Source organism: Puma concolor, chromosome B1, assembly GCF_028749965.1.
Source record: "Puma concolor isolate L17-30 chromosome B1, mPumCon1.1.hap2, whole genome shotgun sequence".
Taxonomy (NCBI): domain Eukaryota; kingdom Metazoa; phylum Chordata; class Mammalia; order Carnivora; family Felidae; genus Puma; species Puma concolor.
The window spans coordinates 51,609,721-51,631,892 of NC_141670.1; the positions used below are offsets into that span (position 1 = coordinate 51,609,721).

Consider the following 22,172-nt stretch of genomic DNA (forward strand, 5'->3'; position numbering starts at 1 on the left):
GCCAACAATTTTAGAGTCAACTTTGACCGTTTCTTTCAAACCCTGCTTCTCAATCGATCAGGAAGTCCTTTTGGCTGTATCTTCAAAATGTATCCAAAACCTGATCACGACTTCTTCTGCTACCACCTGGTCTAAATAAACCATCATTGTCTCGCATTTGGATTACAGCAATAGTTTCCTAACCATTCCCTGCTTCTGTGCTTGGTCCACTCCAGTCACTTCTCAGCAGAGGACAGCCAGAGAGATCCCTGTAAAATGGAAGATCCTGGTAAAACATGGCATTCCCTTTCCCTCTCAAAACTCAACAATGGCTATCCACTTCAGTCAGCGTAAAATTCATAGCCCTTCAGTAGCCCAAAAGGCCCTACACAATCTGGCTTTCTTGATTTATGTTCAGATTTATCTTCAGTCAAGCCATGTGCTTCTTTCCTGCCCCTTAAACATAGGAGGCATGTTGTTAGTGCCTTTGTAGTGACTGTTTCCTCTGCCTGAAACACCCATACCCTGCTTGTCCTTGGACATAAGAAGTCCAGAGTACCTAGAAAACAGCTTCAGCATATAGTTCAATGGATTCTTGCTATGTCTCCTGATGAAAGTTTACTATTCTGGGGGATCAGGACCTCTAACTTTGCAGAGCCAAGAGTTGTGGGGACAGGAGTACAAAGTTCCCCAGTGGTCATTGGGAATGGTAGTAAGTAGAGCCAATTCTGTTTCTACCTTTTGTTTTTTTAATGCATACATTCATTTTTGGGGTCTCTCATTCAGTGCATATTCAGTTTTCTGAAAGATAGCTCCCAAGTCTCCCAGAGTATTTTCTCTAAACTGGTGTTGCAGCTTTGCCTCTGGGCTGTTCCAGTGCTGTATCAGGATGGCAGTTTCTGGGTGGTGTGTATTCATGGGTTTGTTGCTGCATCTTCTACACTGTAAACTTGGTTCTCTGGTCTGATGCAGTGTTATATGGGACAGGAGCTGACTGAATTCTGAAGGCAGGAAAGTGAAACCCATACATGGAATATGTGTCTGTTACTGTGAGAACACACCAGTGGCCCTTTCAGCATGGAAGGAGCCCAGTATTTCCCCCTTGGCACCTAGTGGTTGCTTGGACCCCTTGGTAAATGGTAGTATATAAGGTGCTTGGAGACTGTCTCTGTTGCTGGCAGGTTAGACATCGGTGGTGGCAAAAGTGGATAAGATTTGGTAAGTGGGTGTCCATTGTTGTGCCCATGTGTGTCCTCCATCTTTGTCACCATGGCCATTTTGTTCCTGTACCCGTGATACTAGTACCGGGGTGGCCAATGAAACAGGCTGACTGATGTTCATCAGCCAGGTCATTTGGTCAGTTTTGTATTTAGTGCCCATTTCTTGTCAGATGCTGTCTACCTGGCATTAATATTAACATGTGATGCAAATATGCTTCTATCTTAGATTTCCTTATTTTTAATCTTTCAGGGTTTTTGTTTATTTGTTTGTTTCTGGATTCTCACTAGTCAGCCAAGCCGTTTGCTACTGCCTATGAATTTATGTATGTTATAAACTTGGGCTTTTCCTTACACATGAAGTGGATAACTGGTACACTTCTTGAAGTGTCCTCACCAGTTGGGAGGAATTATCTTTTATGGCCACGCCTGAGTGAGACCACAGTGTGACTGCTATGCATTTTTGACTTGCATCTGTACACAGTAAGCCAACTATCCATAAACAAAAATCTAGCCTTTTTCTTATCCTTCAGCTGGTTGTATAGAAGCTCCACTCAGACATAGGTGTGAACTGAGGGAGTGGTGTTGGTGCAATCCTGGTGGATGCTGTGGAGGTCTGACTACCTATTCGTGCAGCTTATGCCATGTTGTCCTGCTAGTGTATGATTCCAGATGTATAACTCCTATCCTATGATGGATTGTTGTTGCACTCTATTGACCTTATGATTTGGTAGGTCTGACAGGGCTTAGATTCTGATGGACTGTTCCAGCCACATGGTTTCTTGGTGTCCTATAGCTGGCTGTCTTTGATAAGCATCACTAGTACCCAGGTCATGGTGTTGAAATCCCTTTCCTCATTTAAAGAAATCAGGCTTCTTTTTTTAAATTTTTTTTTTCTTCAACGTTTTTATTTATTTTTGGGACAGAGAGAGACAGAGCATGAACGGGGGAGGGGCAGAGAGAGAGGGAGACACAGAATCGGAAACAGGCTCCAGGCTCTGAGCCATCAGCCCAGGGCCTGACGCGGGGCTCGAACTCACGGACCGCGAGATCGTGACCTGGCTGAAGTCGGACGCTTAACCGACTGCGCCACCCAGGCGCCCCAAGGAAATCAGGCTTCTTAGAGAAATGGCTGATGGCAGATATGGGGTAAGAAATGTACAAGAGGAGCCTGGAACATCCTGTCATACCAGATAGCAAGAAAGCAATAGAAGACTATGGAGGATGTTTCAAAGGAACTCCCAATTTGAAGTTCAAAGGAACTTCAAAACAATTTGAAGATAATTTTTCTTGCCAAAGATATGTCAAGTGTTTACGTGAAAGGAGTGATGAAAATGGTGAAACACAGCAAATATGTTTAAATAAATGATATAAATATATTATTAAAAAATTGGTCCACCTTGGAATGGAGAAGTTCATCATCTTAAAGACTGCTAAATAAATGGACATAATTAAATACTTATTTTCCCTTTCTTTTATGAACTATATCACTGAGTAACAAAGAGTAGTTGAGAAAAAGTATCCTCTCTCTCTCTCTCTATATATATATATGTATATATATATATATATATATATATACATATATATATATTCTCATTATAAAGACATTTCAACTAATAAATGTAAAAGAAGTGATAGAATTAGAAGGTCACCATTTCACAATTAACATATCTGCTAAGCATTGAGTATCAATGGATGTTAACATCACCAAATGAGAGACAACTAGACATTATGTGCTTCATGATCAAAGAACAAAGAAACCAGTCTGTAAAGGCTAGAAGAGGTAAGTGCTTCTTCAAATGCACAGACACCAATGCAAGGCTATGTGAATTTTGAAGAATCAGGCAAATATGAGACCACCAAAGGAAGCTAATAAAGTTCTGACTGCAAATGGAGATCCACAATTTGCCTGACAAAGAATTCAAGATAATTATCATAAAGAAATTGAATGAAATTCAAGAGAACATTCATTAAAAAACTAAATGAAATCGGGAAAAAATGCATGAACAAAATAAGAAGTTTAATAAAGAAAGAAAACCATAAAAGAGAATTAAGCAGAAATCCTGGAGCTGGAGAATACAATGACAGAACTGGGAAATTCAGCAGAGAGCTAAATGACCAATTTGTTCATGGATAAGAAAAATCAGCAAACTCAAAGACAGATCATTTGGAATTAGCCATCTAGAGGAACAAAAAGCAAAAAGAGAGGGATGTAGAAAACCTCTGTGAATTATGGACACCCTCAAGTGAATGAACATTTGTATCATGGTAGTCCCAGAAGGAGAAGACAGAGAGAAAGGGGCAGAAAGATTATTTAAAGAAATAATTGCTGAAAACTTCCCAAATCTTGGGAAAGATAGGGACATCCAAGTACAGGAAGCTCAAAGAACTGCAAGCAGGATCAACCCAAAGAAGATTAATCTGAGCCACATTATAATTAAAATGTTGAAATTCAAAGACAAGGAGAGAATTTCGAAAGTAGCAAGAGAAAAAATGACTCATCACACACAAGGGAAGCCCCATTAGGCAATTAGTGGATTCTTTTGCAGAAGCCTTGCAGACCAGTAGGCAGTGGGATGATATATTCAAAGTGCTGGAAAAAACCCACAAACCTGTCAACCAAGAATACTATACCGATCAATACTGCCTTTCAGAAATGAAGAAGAAATCAAGGCATTCCCAGACAAACAAAAGCTGAGGGAGTTCATTACCATTAGACTTGCCTTGCAAGAAATTCTAAGGGGAGTTCTTTACATTGCAATGAAAGAATACTAAATAACAACATGAAAACATATAAAAGTATAAAACTGACTGGTAAAGGTAACTATGTAGTCAAATGCAGAATAATCTAATACTGAAATGTAGGTGTGTAAATAACTTTAACTCTGGTATATAAATTAAAAAACAATAATAAAAATATAGCTATAATAATTTATTAACAGGTACACAATATAAAAAGTGTGACATCAATAAAATGTGAACATAAAATATGAGGGGAGGAGAAATCAAGTGCAGAGTTTTTGTAAGTAATGTAAAGTAAGTTATTATCAGCTTAAGATATTTTGTGTAAGCCTCATGATAACCACAAAGAAAAAAAAACCTATAGTGGATACACGAAAGATAAAAAGAAATGTATTATAATATACCACTACAAAATACAAATAAGGAAGACAGTAAGGGAAAAGAATAAAGGAATTAAAAAGAAATAGCAAACAATGAACAAAATGGCATCAGTAAGTCTTTACCTATTAATAATAATTACTTTAAATATAAATAAACTGAATTCTTTATTCAAAAGACCTAAAGTGGTTGAGTGGAGAAGAACACAAGATCCAACAATATGCTGCTTTTAAGAGACTCACTTTAGCTTTAAGTACACACATAGGTAGAAAGTGAAGGGATAGAAAGAGATATCCCATGTAGATGGTAACCAACAGATAGCAGGAGTGGCTATACTTATATCAGATAAAATAGTCTTTCATTCAGAATTGATCACAAGAGACAAAGAGGGTCACTAAATGTTGATAAAGAGACTAATTCATCAAGAGGATATAACAATTATAAATACACATATACCCAACATTGGAGCACATAAACATTTAAAGCAAATAACAACAACCTAAAGGAGAAATAAACAGTAATACAATAATAGTATGAAACTTCAGTGCCTCTCTTTAAACATTGGATAGATCACCCAGACAACAGGTGAATAAGTAAACAGCAGATCTGAATAACACTCTAAACCAAATGTACCTGACAGACCTAGAACATTACATCCAACAGCTTCAAAATACACATTCTTTGCAAGTGTACATGGAACATTCTCCAGGATAGGTCAAATGTTGGACCACAAAACAACCTTAACAAATTTGAGAAAATTGAAATCATATCTGATATATTTTCTAAAAATAATAGTATGAAAATATAAATAAATAACAGGAGGAAAATTGAAAAATTAAAAAAATATATATATGGAATTTAAACTACAGACTCCTGAGTTAAAGAAGGAATCAAAAGGGAAATCAAAAGTATTTTGAGACAAATTAAAATGAAAACACACATACCCAAACTTATAGGATGCAGCAAAAACAGTTCTAAGAGAGAAGTTTATAGAGATAAATATCTCAAATAAACAACCTTACTTTACACCTGAAGCATTTGGAAAAAGAACAGACTAAGCTCAAAGTTAGCAGAAGGAAGGAAATAATAGGAATCAAAGCAGAAATGAATGGAATGGAAACTAGAAAGATAATAGGAGAAAAATAAATGAGGCTAAAAGTTGTGTTTTTTTAAAGATAAATAAAATTGCCAAACGTTTAGCTAGGGTAATGAAGAAAAAAGAGAGGGATCAAATAAAGCTATAAATGAAAGAGGGGACATTACAATTGATACCACAGAAATACAAAGGATCATAAGAAACTACTATGAAAAATTGTATGGCAACAAATCAGATAACCTAGAAGAAATGCATAAATTCCTAAAAACATACAGCGTCCCAGGACTGAATCATGAAAAAGTAGACAATCTGAATAAATCAATATGACTAAGGAGATTGTGGCAGTAATAAAAAATTTTCCAACAAGAAAAGCCCAAGATCAGATGGCTTCACTGGTGAATTCTACCAAACATTAAAGAAGAGTAATGCTGATCCTTCTCAAATTCTCCCAAAAAATTAAAGAAGGAACACTAGAAAACTCATTTAATAAGGATAGCATTACCCTGATACCAAAGCCAGGTAAAGATGCCATAAGAAAACTAGAGGCCAGCATCTCTGAAGAATATAAATGCAAAAATTTTCAACAAAATATTAGCAAGCAAAACTCAATAGCACATAAAAGGATCATACACTGTGATCAAGTGGGACTTATTCCTGGTATGCAAGGATGGTTCAACATATGTAAAGCAATAAATGTGATATATCACATAAATGGCGTGAAGGATAAAAATCATATAACTCAAAGATGCAGAAAAACGGTTTGCCAAAATTCAACACCCTTTCATGACAAGAGCTCTCAACATATTTGAGAAGTTATAGAGGGAACATACCTCAACATAATAAAGACCATACATGACAGACCTATAGTTAACATTGTACTCAGTGGTGAAAAAGCTGAAAGTTTTTCTGCTCAGATCAGAAATAAGACAAGAGTGCTCACTCAAAAGTCCTATTTAACATAGTACTGGAAGTTTTAGCCAGAATAATTAGGCAAGGAAAAGAAATAAAAGGCATCCAATCAGAAAGGAAGAAGTAAAATTTTCTCTGTCTACAGACCACATTATTTTATATGGAAAAAACTCTAAAATCTTCACCAAAACAACCTGTTAGAACTAATCAGTGAATTCAGTAAAGTTTCAGTATATAAAATCAACATACAAAAATCAGTTGCATTTCTATACACTAACAATGAAATATCTGAAAGAGAAATAAAGAAAATCCCACTCACAATGACATCAAAACCAATAAAATGCTTAGGAATAAATTTATGTGAGGTAGTGGAATAATCTGTGCATTAAAAACTATAAGCTATTGATGAAAGAAATTGAAGAAGACAGAAATGGAAGATATTCCATGTTCATAAATTGGAAGAATTAATATTGTTAAGATATTTATACTCCATAAAGCAATCTATATATTTACAAACCTAATATCAAAATTCCAATGGCATTTTTCACAGAAATAGAAAAACAATTTTAAAATTTGAATGGAACCACAAAGGACCCCAAAAAGCAATTCTGAGAAAGAAGAACAAAGCTCTAGGCATCACATTTTATGATTTCAAGTTATACTACAAAGCTATAGTAATCAAAACCGTAGGGGACTGCCATAAAAACAGACACATAGACCAATGGAATAGAATAGAAGGTCCAGAAATAAGCTCACACATATGTGGTTAACTAATAATTGAAAATCAAGCCAAGAATACCCTATGGGGAAAAGATAGCCTTTTAAATAAATGATGTTGAGAAAATTGGATATTCACATGTTGAAGAATGAATCTGGACCCCTATCTTACACCATTCACACACACACAAAAATAACTTGAAATGAATTGAAGATTTCAGCCTAAGACCTGAAATAATAAAACTTTTAGAAGAAAACTTACAGGAAAAACTCCTGGACATTGGTATTGGCAATAATATTTCAGATACCAAAAACACAAACAACAAAAGCAAAATCAAGTAAGTGGGATTACATCATAATATAAAGTTTCTGCACAGCCATAGAAACAATCAGCACAATAAAGAGGCAATGGAATGGAGAAAATGTTCACAAACCATGTATCAGATAAGAGGTTAATATCCAAAATATATGAAGAACTCATACAACTCAATGTCAAAAAAAATAATAATTTGGTTGAAAATGGCAGAGGACCTGAATAGACATTTTTCCAAAGAAGGCATGCAAATGGCCAACAGGTACATGAAAAGACACTCAGCATCACTAATGACCAGAGAAATGCAAATCAAAACTGCATTAAGTATCACCTCACACCTGTGGGAATGGTGGTTACCAAAAAGACATAAGGTCACAGGTGCTGGCTAGGGCGAGGAATAAAGGGGACGCCAGTGTGCTGTTGATAGGAATGTAAATTGGCACAGCCATTATGGAAAACAATATGGAAGTTCCTCTAAAATTAAAAATGGAACTAGCATGTGATCAAGTGTACTACTTCTGGGTATATATCTGAAGAAAATGAAATGACTATCTTGAAGAGAGATCTACACCCCCATGTTCATTCCAACATTATTCATAGCTACCAAGACATTGGAAACAACCTAAGTGTTCTTTGACAGATTAGATAAAGAAAATGTGGTATGTATACAGTGAAATAATATTCAGCCATAAAAAGAAGGAAATCCTGCCATTTGTAACAACATGGACAGACTTTGGGGGCATTATGCTAAGTGAAATAAGTCAGACCAAGAAAGTCAAATACTGTATAATCTCACTAACATTGGAATCTTAAAAAAAAAAAGCCAACCAAATTCGTGGGAATGGAGAGTAGAATGGTAGTTTCTGGGGGTTGGGAGGGGTGGGGGAAATGGACAGATATTGGTCAAAGGGTACAAACTTCTGATTATAAGATGAATGGGTTCTGGAGATCTAATATTTATTATAATTACTATAGTTAATAATACTGTATACCTGGAGGTTGCTAATAGATCTTACATATTCTTACTACAAAAAATAAATTGTAATTATGTGAGGTGATGGTTGTGTTAACTAACTTTATTGTTGTAGTTATTCATAATATATATGTATGTATGCCAAATCATGTTGCATACCTTAAACTTACACAATGTCATAGGCCAATTATATCTCAATAAAACTGGGGAAAAATTTAAAGTTACATAAAAAGGAACATAGTACCACCAGTAGTTTTGTCAAAAGGATGAAATCTGAGCCTGATCATGGTTCTTGATCCAGCTGCAAATTTTCAGGAAATACTGAGGATAGAGGAACAGGTTGAATTGCACTATGAGAATGCAGTTGGCAAGATCTACATTGTGGGAAGCTCTGCAGGTCAGTGACCCTTGTTTTCTTCAATGGATAAATTAGAAGGAAAGAAAGGAGAGGGCACATGTTGATTAGAAGAACTTAAGGATGTATCAAATTTTTTAAATATGAGCACCACCAAACTATAGAATTGGGATGGACACCTTGAGTGATAAAAATATTAAAGAAACACAAGGAAGTGAATATTGTAAAAGTCAGATAGCAGTTACTTTTAGAGGGAGGAAGGGAGTTGTGATTGGGTTGTGACATGAGGAAGGATATCTGAGGGCGATGGCAAACTTCTATTACTTGACCTGGGTGGTGGTTACAAGGATGCTTGCCGAATAATAATGCATTGAGATACGTATCTGTTCTGTGTGGCTTTTCTCTACCTATGTTTTCCTTTATAATAAAAAGTTAAAGTATAAAATATCTTAAAGAATATAGCACGTATTGTCTTTTTTGTTATTTATGTTTTTTGCTAGATTATGTTTACTAAAGTTAGTCTAGTAATGTATTACTAGATTGTGTTTACTGAATTCTGAGAAATTCTGCCATACACTTGTTTTCTTTAAGTGCACGCACACACACACACACACACACACACACACACACACACACACACACACTCAAAACCAAATAATTGAATGCTTAGTATACTGGAAGCCACCAGAAAATATCTGATTGCTTCAAGGAGGAGTTTTATTCTTATAATAACCCTTATTCTAAGCTAAGTACCTCTCCAGAAATTTTGACATTGATTACACACCAGGCCCCTGAGGCATTCTTTCAGCCAAACATGACCACCCCCTGCAGGCCTTTGCCCAGCTGGAGTTGGGTCATCCTCCCGCTAGCAGGGGGTCTCTTCTTGATCCCTATTAAACATCAAAAGGAGGTTAAATAACTTGCCACAAAGATTTTGTTTGGTTTGGCCAAGATCCATTTTAAGTGTTATAAATCTATAAAGCATGAGGATATAGGGAAGATACAGGGTCTGGGCCATCAGTATGAGACTATAGACAATGGTCAGGTTAGGCTGATTGCTAAAATGGCCCATCATTTACATTGTACAGAAAATGCCGAAAGCTTGAAGTACCCTTTTGTACCATTAATGTTAGTCATTGTGCATGAAAGAAGTATTTTATTCAGTGAACTTAGCAGATTTCTGAACTTCAGGGTCTAGAGTGCCTTCAGCGTATCACACTACTCAACTCCTGGGTGTGTTTGAGCTCAGTAATGCTTCCCAGCTTACTTTTTATTTATCCTCCAGAGGTTCACTGTCGTCATTCCTGTGATGGTTAATTTTATGTGTCAATTTGACATGGCTAAGGGATGCCCAGGTAACTGTTTCTGGATGTGTCTGTGAGGATGTTTCTGGAAGAGATCAGCATTTGAATTGGTAGATTGAGGAAAGAAGGTCACCCTCACCAGTGGGGTCATCATCCAATCTGTCAAGGGCCCAGATAGAATAAAATGCTAGAGGAAGAGTGAACTTACTCGATCTTTGAGCTGGGACATCCATCTTCCCCCGCCCTCATACTTCATTGTTCCTGATTATCTGGCCTTCAGACTTTGGACTGGGACTTACATCATTGAGCCTCTTGGTTCTCAGACCTTTGGGTTTCAACTGGGATTATGGTACCAACTTTCCTGGGTCTCTGGCTTGCAGACTACGCATCATGGACTCCTCAGCGTCCACAATTGCAGGAGCTAATCCTCATAATAAATGTCTCTCACTCTCCCTTTCTGTATATCCTATTGGTTCTGTTTCTCTGGAAAATCTTGACTAATATGATTCCTTCATCCCAGAAATGCAATGAATAAAATTAATAGTGCATTCTTGTTCCAGAGATTTGAGGATAGTCAATTTTTCAGTAAATATTTAACTATATTCCCTAGCAGCAAACAACTTGCAAATAGGGAAGATGGTCTAGCAGTTGTAACTCAAACAATGCATATGGTTATGTTTTTCTTTGAATTTTTTCTTTTTTAAAAATGTGTATACATTTTTCATTTTTAAAATAATATGAATCTATTACAGAAAAACTTGAAAAATGAAAAAATTTCCTGTATTCTCCTATAAAACAATCATGGTTATAACTTTGTATATTTCTTTCTAGTCTATTTTGGTATGGATTTTTTTTCATAGTTGTAATAAGAACGTGCATATATGTATGTTTTTTTCCTTTTAAATTTAGCCTTAATTATAATGTAATCATATACATATTTCCATGTTGTATTGTTATCACAACAGTAATTTTTTACTGCATTAATTTTTATCACTTGGCTCTATCATATTGTTTAACTGTTAATCTATTCTTAGTGTATTTCCCCTCACATTGGAGCAAATATATTTTTGTATAATGTATAGCATTATGCACAATGTGTTTTGGTTATTACTGCTCTGAATTTTTAAAGTAGATTATTAACAAATGTCAAAAATTTCAGTAGACTTCCACCTAATTTTTCTTTCAGCTCTGTCATCAAGTCTAACAAATCCAGTGATTGTAGGAGTAGGAGGCATATATTAATTTGCCAACTGTTAGTCTACCCAAGATCTTAATTATATATGACTTAATAAAGCCATATAAAACTTGAGCGAGGCAGTAATCTTGTTTACATCTAGATATTGGTCACAGAATAGTAGTTGTGGATGGTTTAGAAACTTCTGGTAGAAAATTAGTGTTCTTTATTTGAAGCCCAGGGAGATGTAAAGCAACATTTTGGAAGTGTGTAAATATGTGCATTCTTGGGAGATTGGTCTTCATTTTTACCATATGTTCAAAGGAATCCAATAACTAGTGATATGAGCACAGTGTTTGCTAGTTGAATAGAATACTATTTTTTGTTTCTTTGTATATTTGTCATCTCTTTTTTCTGCCTTTCCCCTTCTCTCTCTTTCTTCATTCATTGTATTTAGTAATAGAACTCAGAAAAATATTCCCTTTCGTGAGCACTGATTTATCACAGGAAAGTTTATAGCGACTTAAATATTTTTGAAGAAACTGAACACATGTGTAAAATTGTTAATTGAAAACTGCATCAGTCTGTGTTGATTTTGCTAAGTTTTCCTACTGAAGTCAGTAAGTTAGTGTTACCTTTATTTTTTTGTTTGTTTGTTTTGAGAGAGAGAGAGAAAGAGAGTGCGTGTGCACATGCACACATGTGCATGGGGGGGGGGTTGGGGAGGGACAGAGAGTGAGAGAGAGAAAGAGAGAGAATCCCAAGCAGGCTCCACACTGTCAGCACAGAGCCCCACACTGGGCTGGAACACACAAACCATGAGATCATGATCTGAGCCAAAATTAAGAGTTGGACGCTTAAGTGACTGAGCCACCCAGTTGCCTCAGTGTTACCTGTCTTTGCTAGAATTAAAAAAAAAAAAACAAAACATAACCATAACATAACTCAGTCAGTAAAGCATCAGACTCTTGATTTCAGCTCAGGTCATGATCTCATGGTTTCGTGAGTTTGAGCCCCGAGTTGAGCTCTGTGCTGACAGCTCAGAGCCTGGAGCCTGCTTGGGATTCTGTGTCTCCTTCTTTCTTGTGCTCACTCTCTCTCTCTCTCTCTCTCTCTCTCTCTTTCTCTCTCTTTCAAAATAAAGTAAGAAACTTAAAAAAATAAAAATAAAAAAGCATAACTAGGATGCTGATCATTAAATAAATTTATGCTATTAATATAGGTTATTATGTTTTGGGAAGTCCAAAATGAATTGAGTGTTGAAATCATTCATCAAATGCAGTTATCTTTTTACTCAGTTATTTGGAAAGGTATGCTTTACTAACTTCATTAAAATTTGAGGCTTCCAGGGGCGCCTGGGTGGCGCAGTCGGTTAAGCGTCCGACTTCAGCCAGGTCACGATCTCGCGGTCCGTGAGTTCGAGCCCCGCGTCAGGCTCTGGGCTGATGGCTCAGAGCCTGGAGCCTGTTTCCGATTCTGTGTCTCCCTCTCTCTCTGCCCCTCCCCCGTTCATGCTCTGTCTCTCTCTGTCTCAAAAATAAATAAACGTTAAAAAAAAAAAATTAAAAAAAAAATTTGAGGCTTCCTAAGTTTTTGCACAACTAAAGCAAATAGGCATTCTATGCAAATAACCTTAAATAAAATTATTTTTAGGCGTTAAAAATTCTTCTTAATTAATTTTTTTATTCTTGACTTCTAACATGTTTCATTTTTAATTTGAGTATAGTTGACACACATGATACAATAGTTTTAGGTGTACAGCATAGCAGTTCAGCAAGTTTAGACGTTATGCTGTGTTCACCACAAGCACAGCTGCCATCTGTTCTGAAACATTGCTGTTACAATATCGTTGACTATATTCCTTATGCTGCACCCTTTATTCCTATGACTTATTCATGACATAACTGGGAGCCTGTATCTCCTACTCCCCTTCACCCATTTTGCCCAACCCCCTTCCCCCTTCCCCTCTGGCAACCATCAGTTTTCTGTATTTATAGATCTGATTCTATTTTTTGTTGTTTGTTCATTTGTTGTTGTTGTTATTAGTTTTTTGATTCCACTTATGAGTGAAATCACATGGTATTAGTCTTTCTGACTTATTTCACTTAACATAATACCCTCTAGGTACATTCATTTTGTCTCAAATGGTAAGATCTCATCCTTTTTTTGTGGTTGCATAATATTCCTGTGTGTGTGTGTGTGTGTGTGTGTGTGTGTGTGTGTGTGTGTACCACATCTTCCTTATTCATTGTCAATAGACAGATACTTAGGTTGCTTCCATGAAGCTTTCCTTTTTTAAAAGATAACATCTTAGTTATTTTTTATTACCAAATGACATGAACAACTTCTCTTTTCTAGGATAACAGAGTTTCTAATATGCAATTACTAGTTGTTTTTGACAAAGGACTAATCAGTATCTTATGTTTTTCTTAGGAATGGGCTGTTTCTGGGGAGCTGAGAGGAAATTCTGGACTATAAAAGGAGTATATTCAACTCAAGTTGGTTATGCTGGAGGCTACACTTCCAATCCTACTTATAAAGAAGTTTGTTCAGGTATGAAGAATTTTTTCCAACTTCTATTATAAGGAGCAAGAAAGGACTTGTCTCTTCTGGCAGGCGACAGGATCTTTAAAATGCAAATATGATTTTTTGTGTTTCCTCAGTCTTTTCTTTCCCATTTCTATAAATATGTTTTTTGGCCTCTCACTTTATATTTAAGAAGATAATAGATTTCTTATGGAATGTATCGTTTGGCTATTGTTGCATAATAATCACCATAAAAATTCTAAAGCAATCATTTATCAGCTTATGATTATGTGGGTCAGCAATTTTAGCTGGGCTCATCTTGGTGGTTCTTCTGCTGGTCTTGTCTGAATTCACTCATGTGACTCCAGTCAACTGGTGGGCTGCCTGGGGACTAATTGGTCTAGGATGGCTTCACTGATAGGTCTGCTTTTGGTGCTGGCTGTTGTTTTTTGTTGGCTGGGGTAATGGGAATGATGGACCATGTCTTCAGCACATTCGCTCCGGGCAAATTCACATGGCGGGTACAGAGATTCCCAGGAACAGCAAGAGAGGATAAGCCCCATTCTGTTAGCACCTTTTAAGTGTCTGTTTATATCACATTTACTGTTTCCATTGGCCAAAGCAAGTCACATGTTCTAGCCTAGAGAAAATGTGGGAGGGATCCCCTAAAGGCAGGACTGCAATAGTCTATTACATGGGACAGACATATCACACACCATAATTGTTTGTCTGTGGGTAAGACATTAAAATTTAGGCTATAATGAAGGGATAGCAAACTGGCTTATAAGCTGCCTACTGCCAGTTTGTGTAAATAAAGTCTTACAGAAATACAGCCACACCCATTTATTTATATATTATGTGTCAGTATTTTCATGGCACAATGGCAGAGTTGAGTGGATATGACAGAGATGGTATGGCAAAAAGCCTAAAATATTTATGATCTAGCCCTTGTCAGAAAACTATTTGGCTACCAGGATAGGCAGATGCCCCATGGCAAATTCTAGCTCAAGTACCAGGTAACCATTCTGGATTTGGTTTTTGTTCTGGCCTTCAAGGATTTCCTTTACTTCTCTGCCAGCTCAGTTAGCATTTATTTATTTATTTTGAGGGTGGGGGGCAGGGTGGGGGGAGCAGAGAGAGAGGGAGAGAATCTCATGCAGGCTTTGCACTGTCAGCACAGAGCTGGATGCAGGGCTTGAACTCATGAATTGTGAGGTCATGACCTGAGCTGAAATCAAGAGTCAGACATTTAGCCAATGGAGCCACCCAGGAGCCCTATCAGGTAGCATTTAAAGCATAGTTTTTTCTTTTAAACACTTTTTCTCATTTTTCAAAAAAAAATGGTATATGTTTAAGGAGTATGACATAATGTTTTGCTATACATAGTGAAATGATTACTAATAATAATGATTCTTGACTAATAGTCAAGCTAATTAACATTAGCTTAACTAATGTTCATCTCATTATCATCTCCTCATCTTCCTCATTATCATCTCCATCATCCTAACATTATTATTCCGCATACTTTTCTTTTTGTAGCAAGAGTGTCTGTGATCTACTCTCTTACCAAATTTCAAGTGAACGATACAGTATTATTAACTACCATCACCATGCTGTACATTAGATCTCTAGAACTAATTCATCCTACATAAGAGAAAGTTTGTACCCTTCAACCAACATTTCCCTGTTTCCTTCTACTCTTGTCCTGGTAACCACCTTTTTATTCTCTGCTTCTATGAATTTTTTTTTTTATTTAGATTCTACATATAAGTGAGAACATGCAGTATACATTTTTTTTCTGTGTCTGGATTAATTTCACCTAGCATACTTTCTTTCAGTTTCATCCATGTTGTTGCAAATGGCAGAATTTCCTTCTTGTGTAAGGCTGAATAATATTCCGTTGTCTATATGCCATGGTATCTTTATCCATTCTTCTGCTGATGGACACTTAGATTGTTTCCAAACTGTGGCTATCATGAATAATGCTGAGTTGAACGTGGGGAATAGTTCTCTTTGAGTTCCTGATTTCATTTCACTAGGATATACAGCCAAAAGAGAGATGGCTAGATCATTTGATAGTTTTATCTTTAATTTTTTGAGGAACATCTACACTGTAAAACACATTTTTTTGAAAAGAATATTTCATTCAATATTTTAAGAGTTCTTGATAGGGAACATTTATTATCTAGATGTGTAGTGTAGATAATATTGATAAAAATTGGATTTTAAAAATTCATAAATAGTTTTATCTTTTATTTATTTATTTATTTTTTTAAATTTTTTTTTCAACGTTTATTTATTTTTGGGACAGAGAGAGACAGAGCATGAACGGGGGAGGGGCAGAGAGAGAGGGAGACACAGAATCGGAAACAGGCTCCAGGCTCCGAGCCATCAGCCCAGAGCCTGACGCGGGGCTCGAACTCACGGACTGAGAGATCGTGACCTGGCTGAAGTCGGACGCTCAACCGACTGCGCCACCCAGGTGCCCCAATAGTTTTATCTTTTAAAAATAAAGGTTTGAATTGGTGTAATTTGGGGAGGTCCCTCTCAACTCTCCAAGGGTACCGTGGATGCAGGTCAGGGAGGAGTTGGAGTACGGGAGTTTGTTCAACAATGAGCATGTTGGTTTGTTTGCTACAATATTAATTCTGATTTGGAAATGAAATTTGAGCTGTGCAATATTGAAAATATCATGAAAACATGCATTTTCTTGCTTTACTTGCCTTTACAGAAGAATTGAAATATATTCATTGGTGTTGAGAATGTGGAAGATTGAACCAATACTTTCATGGTTCATCCAGTTTTTTTCCTTGCATCTGTTTCAAAATTAAACAAATGCTTATGCAGAGCTATAAATAGATTCAGACGAACCCTGGAGACTGCCCAGGTGTATCCTCTTAAGTCTCAGGAATGGAAATGAAGAGATTCCTTCCCATGATTGCAGACATGACTTAATAACCTAAGAGAAAAGGTTGCTAAGAAAACCTCCAAATATCTACTGCTTATGCTATTATTCTCCACCAGCAAAATGTTAATAATCAATTAGAATACTGTGGTTGCTTGTTTGCTCAGACTTGGTCCCATTCAACTCTTTATGTTAATAAGAAAAGCATTCTAATTGCCCTTTGTTGAACTCCTACTATGTGCCACTGTAATAAGCACTTTTTGTATTTTTCCTTTCATCTAATCTTCCAAAGAATTCCATGAAATGTCTCAGTTTCTGTCTGTTACAGAGGGAGTGTTGAGGCTCAGAGAGGAAAAGTAACTTTCCCAAGGCCATGTATAGCAGGAATTCCAAGCTCATCAGCTCTCAGCTCTAAGTTTGTGCCACTGACCAAGGTGTCAGTCACCCACTTGTCATATCCCAGTGATTCTCCATTCATTCATTCACACTTTCCTCCACCAAGTCACACAGTCTCGTCATGTCAACCCTTCTGCTATACTTTTGAAAAATTGGTGTGCTTTTTAATGATTACAGTAAAGAAAATACCAAGCAAAAATTTTTTTTTGTCTTTCTGATGTTTAGAATGACAAAGAACAAAACTCTTTTAAGATACAGTTCATGCACACAGCTGGTATCTTAGAGTCTTATACAGAAGCCACGGAGGTTGGTAAAGAACTCTATTTGATATGAACACTACCTGCTAAGTTAGTGGTGGCATTGGGAAACATGGTTGTCATGGAAACTTGTTCCTGATTGGGAAAAGATGGTTATGGGGTCTTATCCAGACACAGAAAGAGATGATTTCTTTCCTTGGGCTTTTTTTTTTTCGTCCTGATCATGAAAGGAAAAACAAAAAGAGAGAAACTGTGATAGAAAGGACCCTCTGGCACAGAAGTAGTAGAGCCTTCAGATCCCTGGAAATAGCAGGGAAGGAGAACAAACAAGGTCCTCAGCTAGAGTAATTATGGCAACCAGCTAATTAAAGATTTTTCACCGAGGAGAGGATGGGGGAGACAGAAAGCAGGTTATACCGGCAGGGCTTCCCTGCTGAAGCCTTGGCTCCTCAAAGCCTTATTGAAGGAGTCAGCCCTGGAGGGGTCTGACTTGCAAGGAAGAAAAACCAAGTATCCACTAAGATGCATAATAATTGCTGAGGTTTCATATGAGAGAAACACTAGTCTGTGCTCCAATATTTGGATTTATTTCAAAATGGCTTACTCTTGTGTTTGTAATTAAGTTTGTAAAATTTTGGTCACAACAAAAAGTATTTTGTAAACATATTCATTCATTCATTCATTCATTCATTCATTCATTCATTCAAGATATGAAGCCTAAGGACCTGGACTGTCTGCCAAATTCCTTCTCTCATATAGCAAGTACACTTGAGCCTAAGATACCATTTGGTTTCTTGGGGCAGGTGCTAGAATTAGAGGGGTAGCACTTGGAGTGGGGGTGGGAGGCAATTTTCAAAATCCAAAAGAGGTAGAGCTAGCCATTGTAGCTCTATCACTTCCCCTCCTCCCAGCCCAACACATGACTAATGGCAGAGCTTCCACATCACTGTCTTGGCACACAGATTGGTGATCACAAGCCATGGAACCAGAAACATTGGCTGAAGTTTGTCATGACCACATGCTGGTGGGTAGGCACTGCCTCAGGGGATGAGTGAACAAGCTAGGGTGTGTGTGAGTGTAAAAGCTGGTGTGTATCCAGGTAGGATGCATATTAATGTTGGAATGGTATTTCTTTGAAGCTATTGATGCCCCTGTGATTCTGAAACCCGAGCTTTAGGCACATAGAAAAGCTGTATGACTTCTAGTAACAACCAGGAAAAGAGGTGATCCCATGGTGACACATGAATAGAGTTGACTCTGACCTGTCAGTAGAACATTCATTGATGGCTCACTAATAGGTATGTTACATGCCGGGTGATCTGTGTGATACTTGAGCCTGACATCTATACAAGATACAAGGGACAGCAATTCCTCAAGGCAATAAAGTTGCCCTTTGGGAATAAAGTATAAAATAAGCCTGCAATGCCTCAGAGTGGAGGCAGGAAGTCACTTAGAAGAGAGCTTGACTTCCTGGTCTGTAGGACCTCTAAGTAACCCAATGGAATGCTCTGCCCTATGTAAAAAGGATAAAAAAGAGGGCCTCTGCAGGGAGGCTGTTCAGCCAGGCCAGCCTGGGAAAGGGGAAGTCTGGTGGGCACCCTCCAGGTTGTTCTGTAAGGTTTGGCTGCTGGACAGACTCCCAGAGCCTGATACCTGAGGCTTTTAAGTTTTATCAGTAACTCCTCTTATTCTGATCCACACTCTGTAGAAACTTCTCATCTTTTGTCCTCCTGTGGAGATTATTTACAGAAAGAAAATGCAATGAGACCAGGTTGGTCAGCCAGACAGTCCTAATTCTCATTTCAAATTCAATTAAATGCCATTCTAAGATGTATATCTCAGTTTATGGTGAGTTTAGTCTACACAGGTCATTCTCTCCATATCACATTAACCTTGGGTTAAATTAAATGATAAAAATGGAATTTTGGCCTTCAAAAAGCTGAGAGAAGGCAAACCACAGTGATTTTCCAAAGGCTGTGACTGCCTCCTTGCATTTCCTTGGAGATTCCTGCCCCTCCCATGTGTCCATCATTTCAATTAAACCTGTTTTAGAAGTGACCTTTCTCCTGGAGCAGGTACTTAAACTTCCCTTCCTTGGATTCATCAATTAGCACTGAACCCAGAGCCACAGGCTAAGAAACTTGCATCTCCTATAGCTGTTCCAGGACTGAATTCTGAGCCCTTGGAGAGCTGCCCACCACCAGCTCCTGCACTGGGAACCCCAGTCATAGCTTGGATATGAGGTGGCATTGTTCATGGCTGCTGCTCAGCCACTATTTCTTGTGGTGTTTCAGATCTGTTTCTAATAGTGTGCTGAGAAGTAATCTAAGTCCTAGTGGCCACCATTCTAATCCTAAAATGACTTCCAAGGAGTTATTCATTCATTTGGTGTTCCTTAAAAGCTCAGTATGTGCCTAGTACTAGAGAACCCATAGAAACCTAGAATGGCATAACCACGAGGAGCCTAGATTTCATGTAGCCTTTCTTGAATGAATTAAATAGTACCTGTCTTCCAGAATTCTTTCTCTGAAGTCAAATGGAGGCTTGATCTTTCACATTTGTTTTAAAGTGTTGTGCTGACCCTGGATTTCTCTTTACACACACATGCATGTGTGTGTGTGCGTGCGCACACACACACGCACACACACACACACACACACCAACTCCCCCAAACATTTGTTATGCAAACCGACTGATTAACTGGCATGCTGTTGCTTTACTACATTGATTTTAGAAGTAATTGAGCTATTCAGATTCCTGAATACCCTGATAGAGAATTATTCTTACATTTCATAATAATGACTACACAGATGAAAATATGAAAAGACATTCTGCAATGGGTAAGCATTCTGGGTTAATTTCAGTGCATTAGCCTAATACACAAATAACCCCATTTCTGGCTAGAAAACCCAGGATGTTCATTCACTGGGTAATATCTTTTCGTATTTTGCTTACAGATGTTCAGAACAATTCCATGTTTATTAGTCTATTCAAAAGCTTTTAGAAATCTGCACAGCCAAGTAGCACCAAAACCAGAAGCATGAAAGGGGCTGCATAACTTTTTCTCAGAAGTGACATTTACACAATCACCACTCAGAAGCTGAGGCCCAGATACTTTCTTTCAGTGGAACACTCCAGTGGATTTTCGGGCATCATGTCCAAATGCAGTCCTGAGCTGGAGCCTAGTCTGGGAGGAACAGAGTGTGGGAGTCCTCATTTTACCTTCCAGTGGTGTCGGTGTTCAGGCAATTTTGCTTCCTGGACTGTTTCCTCTCTTGTAAAATGGAGGCAGTGCTATTTTAGGAAGCCAGTATTGTTGTGGTGAGGTTCTTATTTGAAATTAAAATTATTTCAAATTGGAAATGTTCTAGAAAACTGAGGATAACATATGCTTTCTACCACTCTAGCTCTTGGGCATTACACATCAAAGTGAAGGGGTGCCAGAGTGGCTCAGTTGATTAAACATCTGACTTCGGCTCAGGTCATGATCTCATGGTTCGTGGGTTTGAGCCACGTGTCGGGCTCTGTGTTGACAGCTCAGAGCCTGGAGCCTGCTTCAGATTCTGTGTCTCCCTCTTTCTCTGCCCCTCCCCCCCAAAAATAAGTGAAAACATTAAAAAAAATCAAAGTGAAGGATCATGAAGCATCGCTTGATAGTGGACTGGGGTCCGCCCACAGAATGTGCACACGACATAACAATGGAAGCCGTTTGCTCCTTTTCCTCTTCTGTGTTCGTTGTAGGTCATAGCCACCCCCTCTCCAAATGCAGATCCTTATTTCCTTGAGCTGGAGAGCTCTAACAAAGCATTGAATAATTTCTTCATTAATATAAAGCAACTCAGTATACTTTTTTAGTTTGACTTAATTTCTGAAGTGTTTGGGTGGATGTACATGTCTATGTATCTTGCATGAGATTAATGATCCCATTTTTCTTTGAAGTAGTGATGAGTTCTGTTATTAGCAGATTTTACCAAGCAATGTAAAACTCTTTCTAAATTCCTTGCAGACTACATTAAATCTCTTTTTAGTGTGTGGTAAGTCTTATTGTACTCATTTCAATGTCAGTCAAGGTAAATTACTAAGTTATTGGCATATCCCTAAAAATTCAAGAATTCCGGTGTTCAGTTCTTGCTATAAGCGATTTGATCACTTTTTGTTCCTCAGATGTCAGACATAAAATTGACCTTGAACTTGTAACAGGCAGGATGAAGATGCTTGTCTGTCTCAAACCACCTGGCAGAAACCAAACCCCGAGGTCAGGGGTCCTGTGACTCAGAGTTATAATTCCTGGGACCAAATATAGCCCCTCCATCCAACCCATCCACAGAGCTGTTCAAGACAGATTAGTTCGGTGAATGGACCCACTGCCTGAACGGACAAAGTATAGGTCATGAGAAAACTACTGTTTTTATTTATTTTCTAAGCCTCGATCACTAGAAAAGACAAGCGTGGCTTCTTGACAAGAAGGGCTACCCCTCTGAAATGCTGACATCAGTTCTGAGGCATAGGTCATGGGGGGGCATTTCAGGCCTGTAAGAGACCATCTTCTAGTCCTGTGGCTTTCAAAGTGGGTGACCATAGAACACTTGGGCTCCAGGAAGGTGCTTCAGGGGTTCCACCAATAATGAAGAATTTTCTAACTAAATAACAACGACTTAAGCTGCTCAGAGAACTCATTCACCCTTTTAGTTATATTATATGTTGCAGTCTTGACTAATGTTTTATTGCTTTAAAAAGTTTTTGAGAATTTTTGAAAACCACTGAGACTACTTTGTCAGATAAGGAAACTGAGGCCGAGAAAAAATGATTGGGGAGATAGATTTGAGAAGGGTTGAAAATTTGTCTTGCCAGGTCACTGTGTTGCTGGAATCCTAAAAGGAAGTTGAAATCTGTGTCCATTATGTTTTTTTCAAGTGAGAATGGGGATCAAG

General features: G+C 37.7%; 1 protein-coding gene across 5 annotated transcripts in view; it reads left to right on the forward strand.

The window, feature by feature from the left end:
* The window catches only part of MSRA (methionine sulfoxide reductase A), a 462,984-nt gene that overhangs the window by 213,526 nt on the left and 227,286 nt on the right, over positions 1-22,172 (forward strand). For all 5 annotated transcript variants that reach the window (XM_086703799.1, XM_025921718.2, XM_086703802.1 and 2 more), the window contains one exon: positions 13,591-13,710. In XM_086703799.1, coding sequence (XP_086559925.1) covers positions 13,591-13,710 — 120 coding nt within the window. The remainder of the gene's footprint in view (positions 1-13,590; positions 13,711-22,172) is intronic.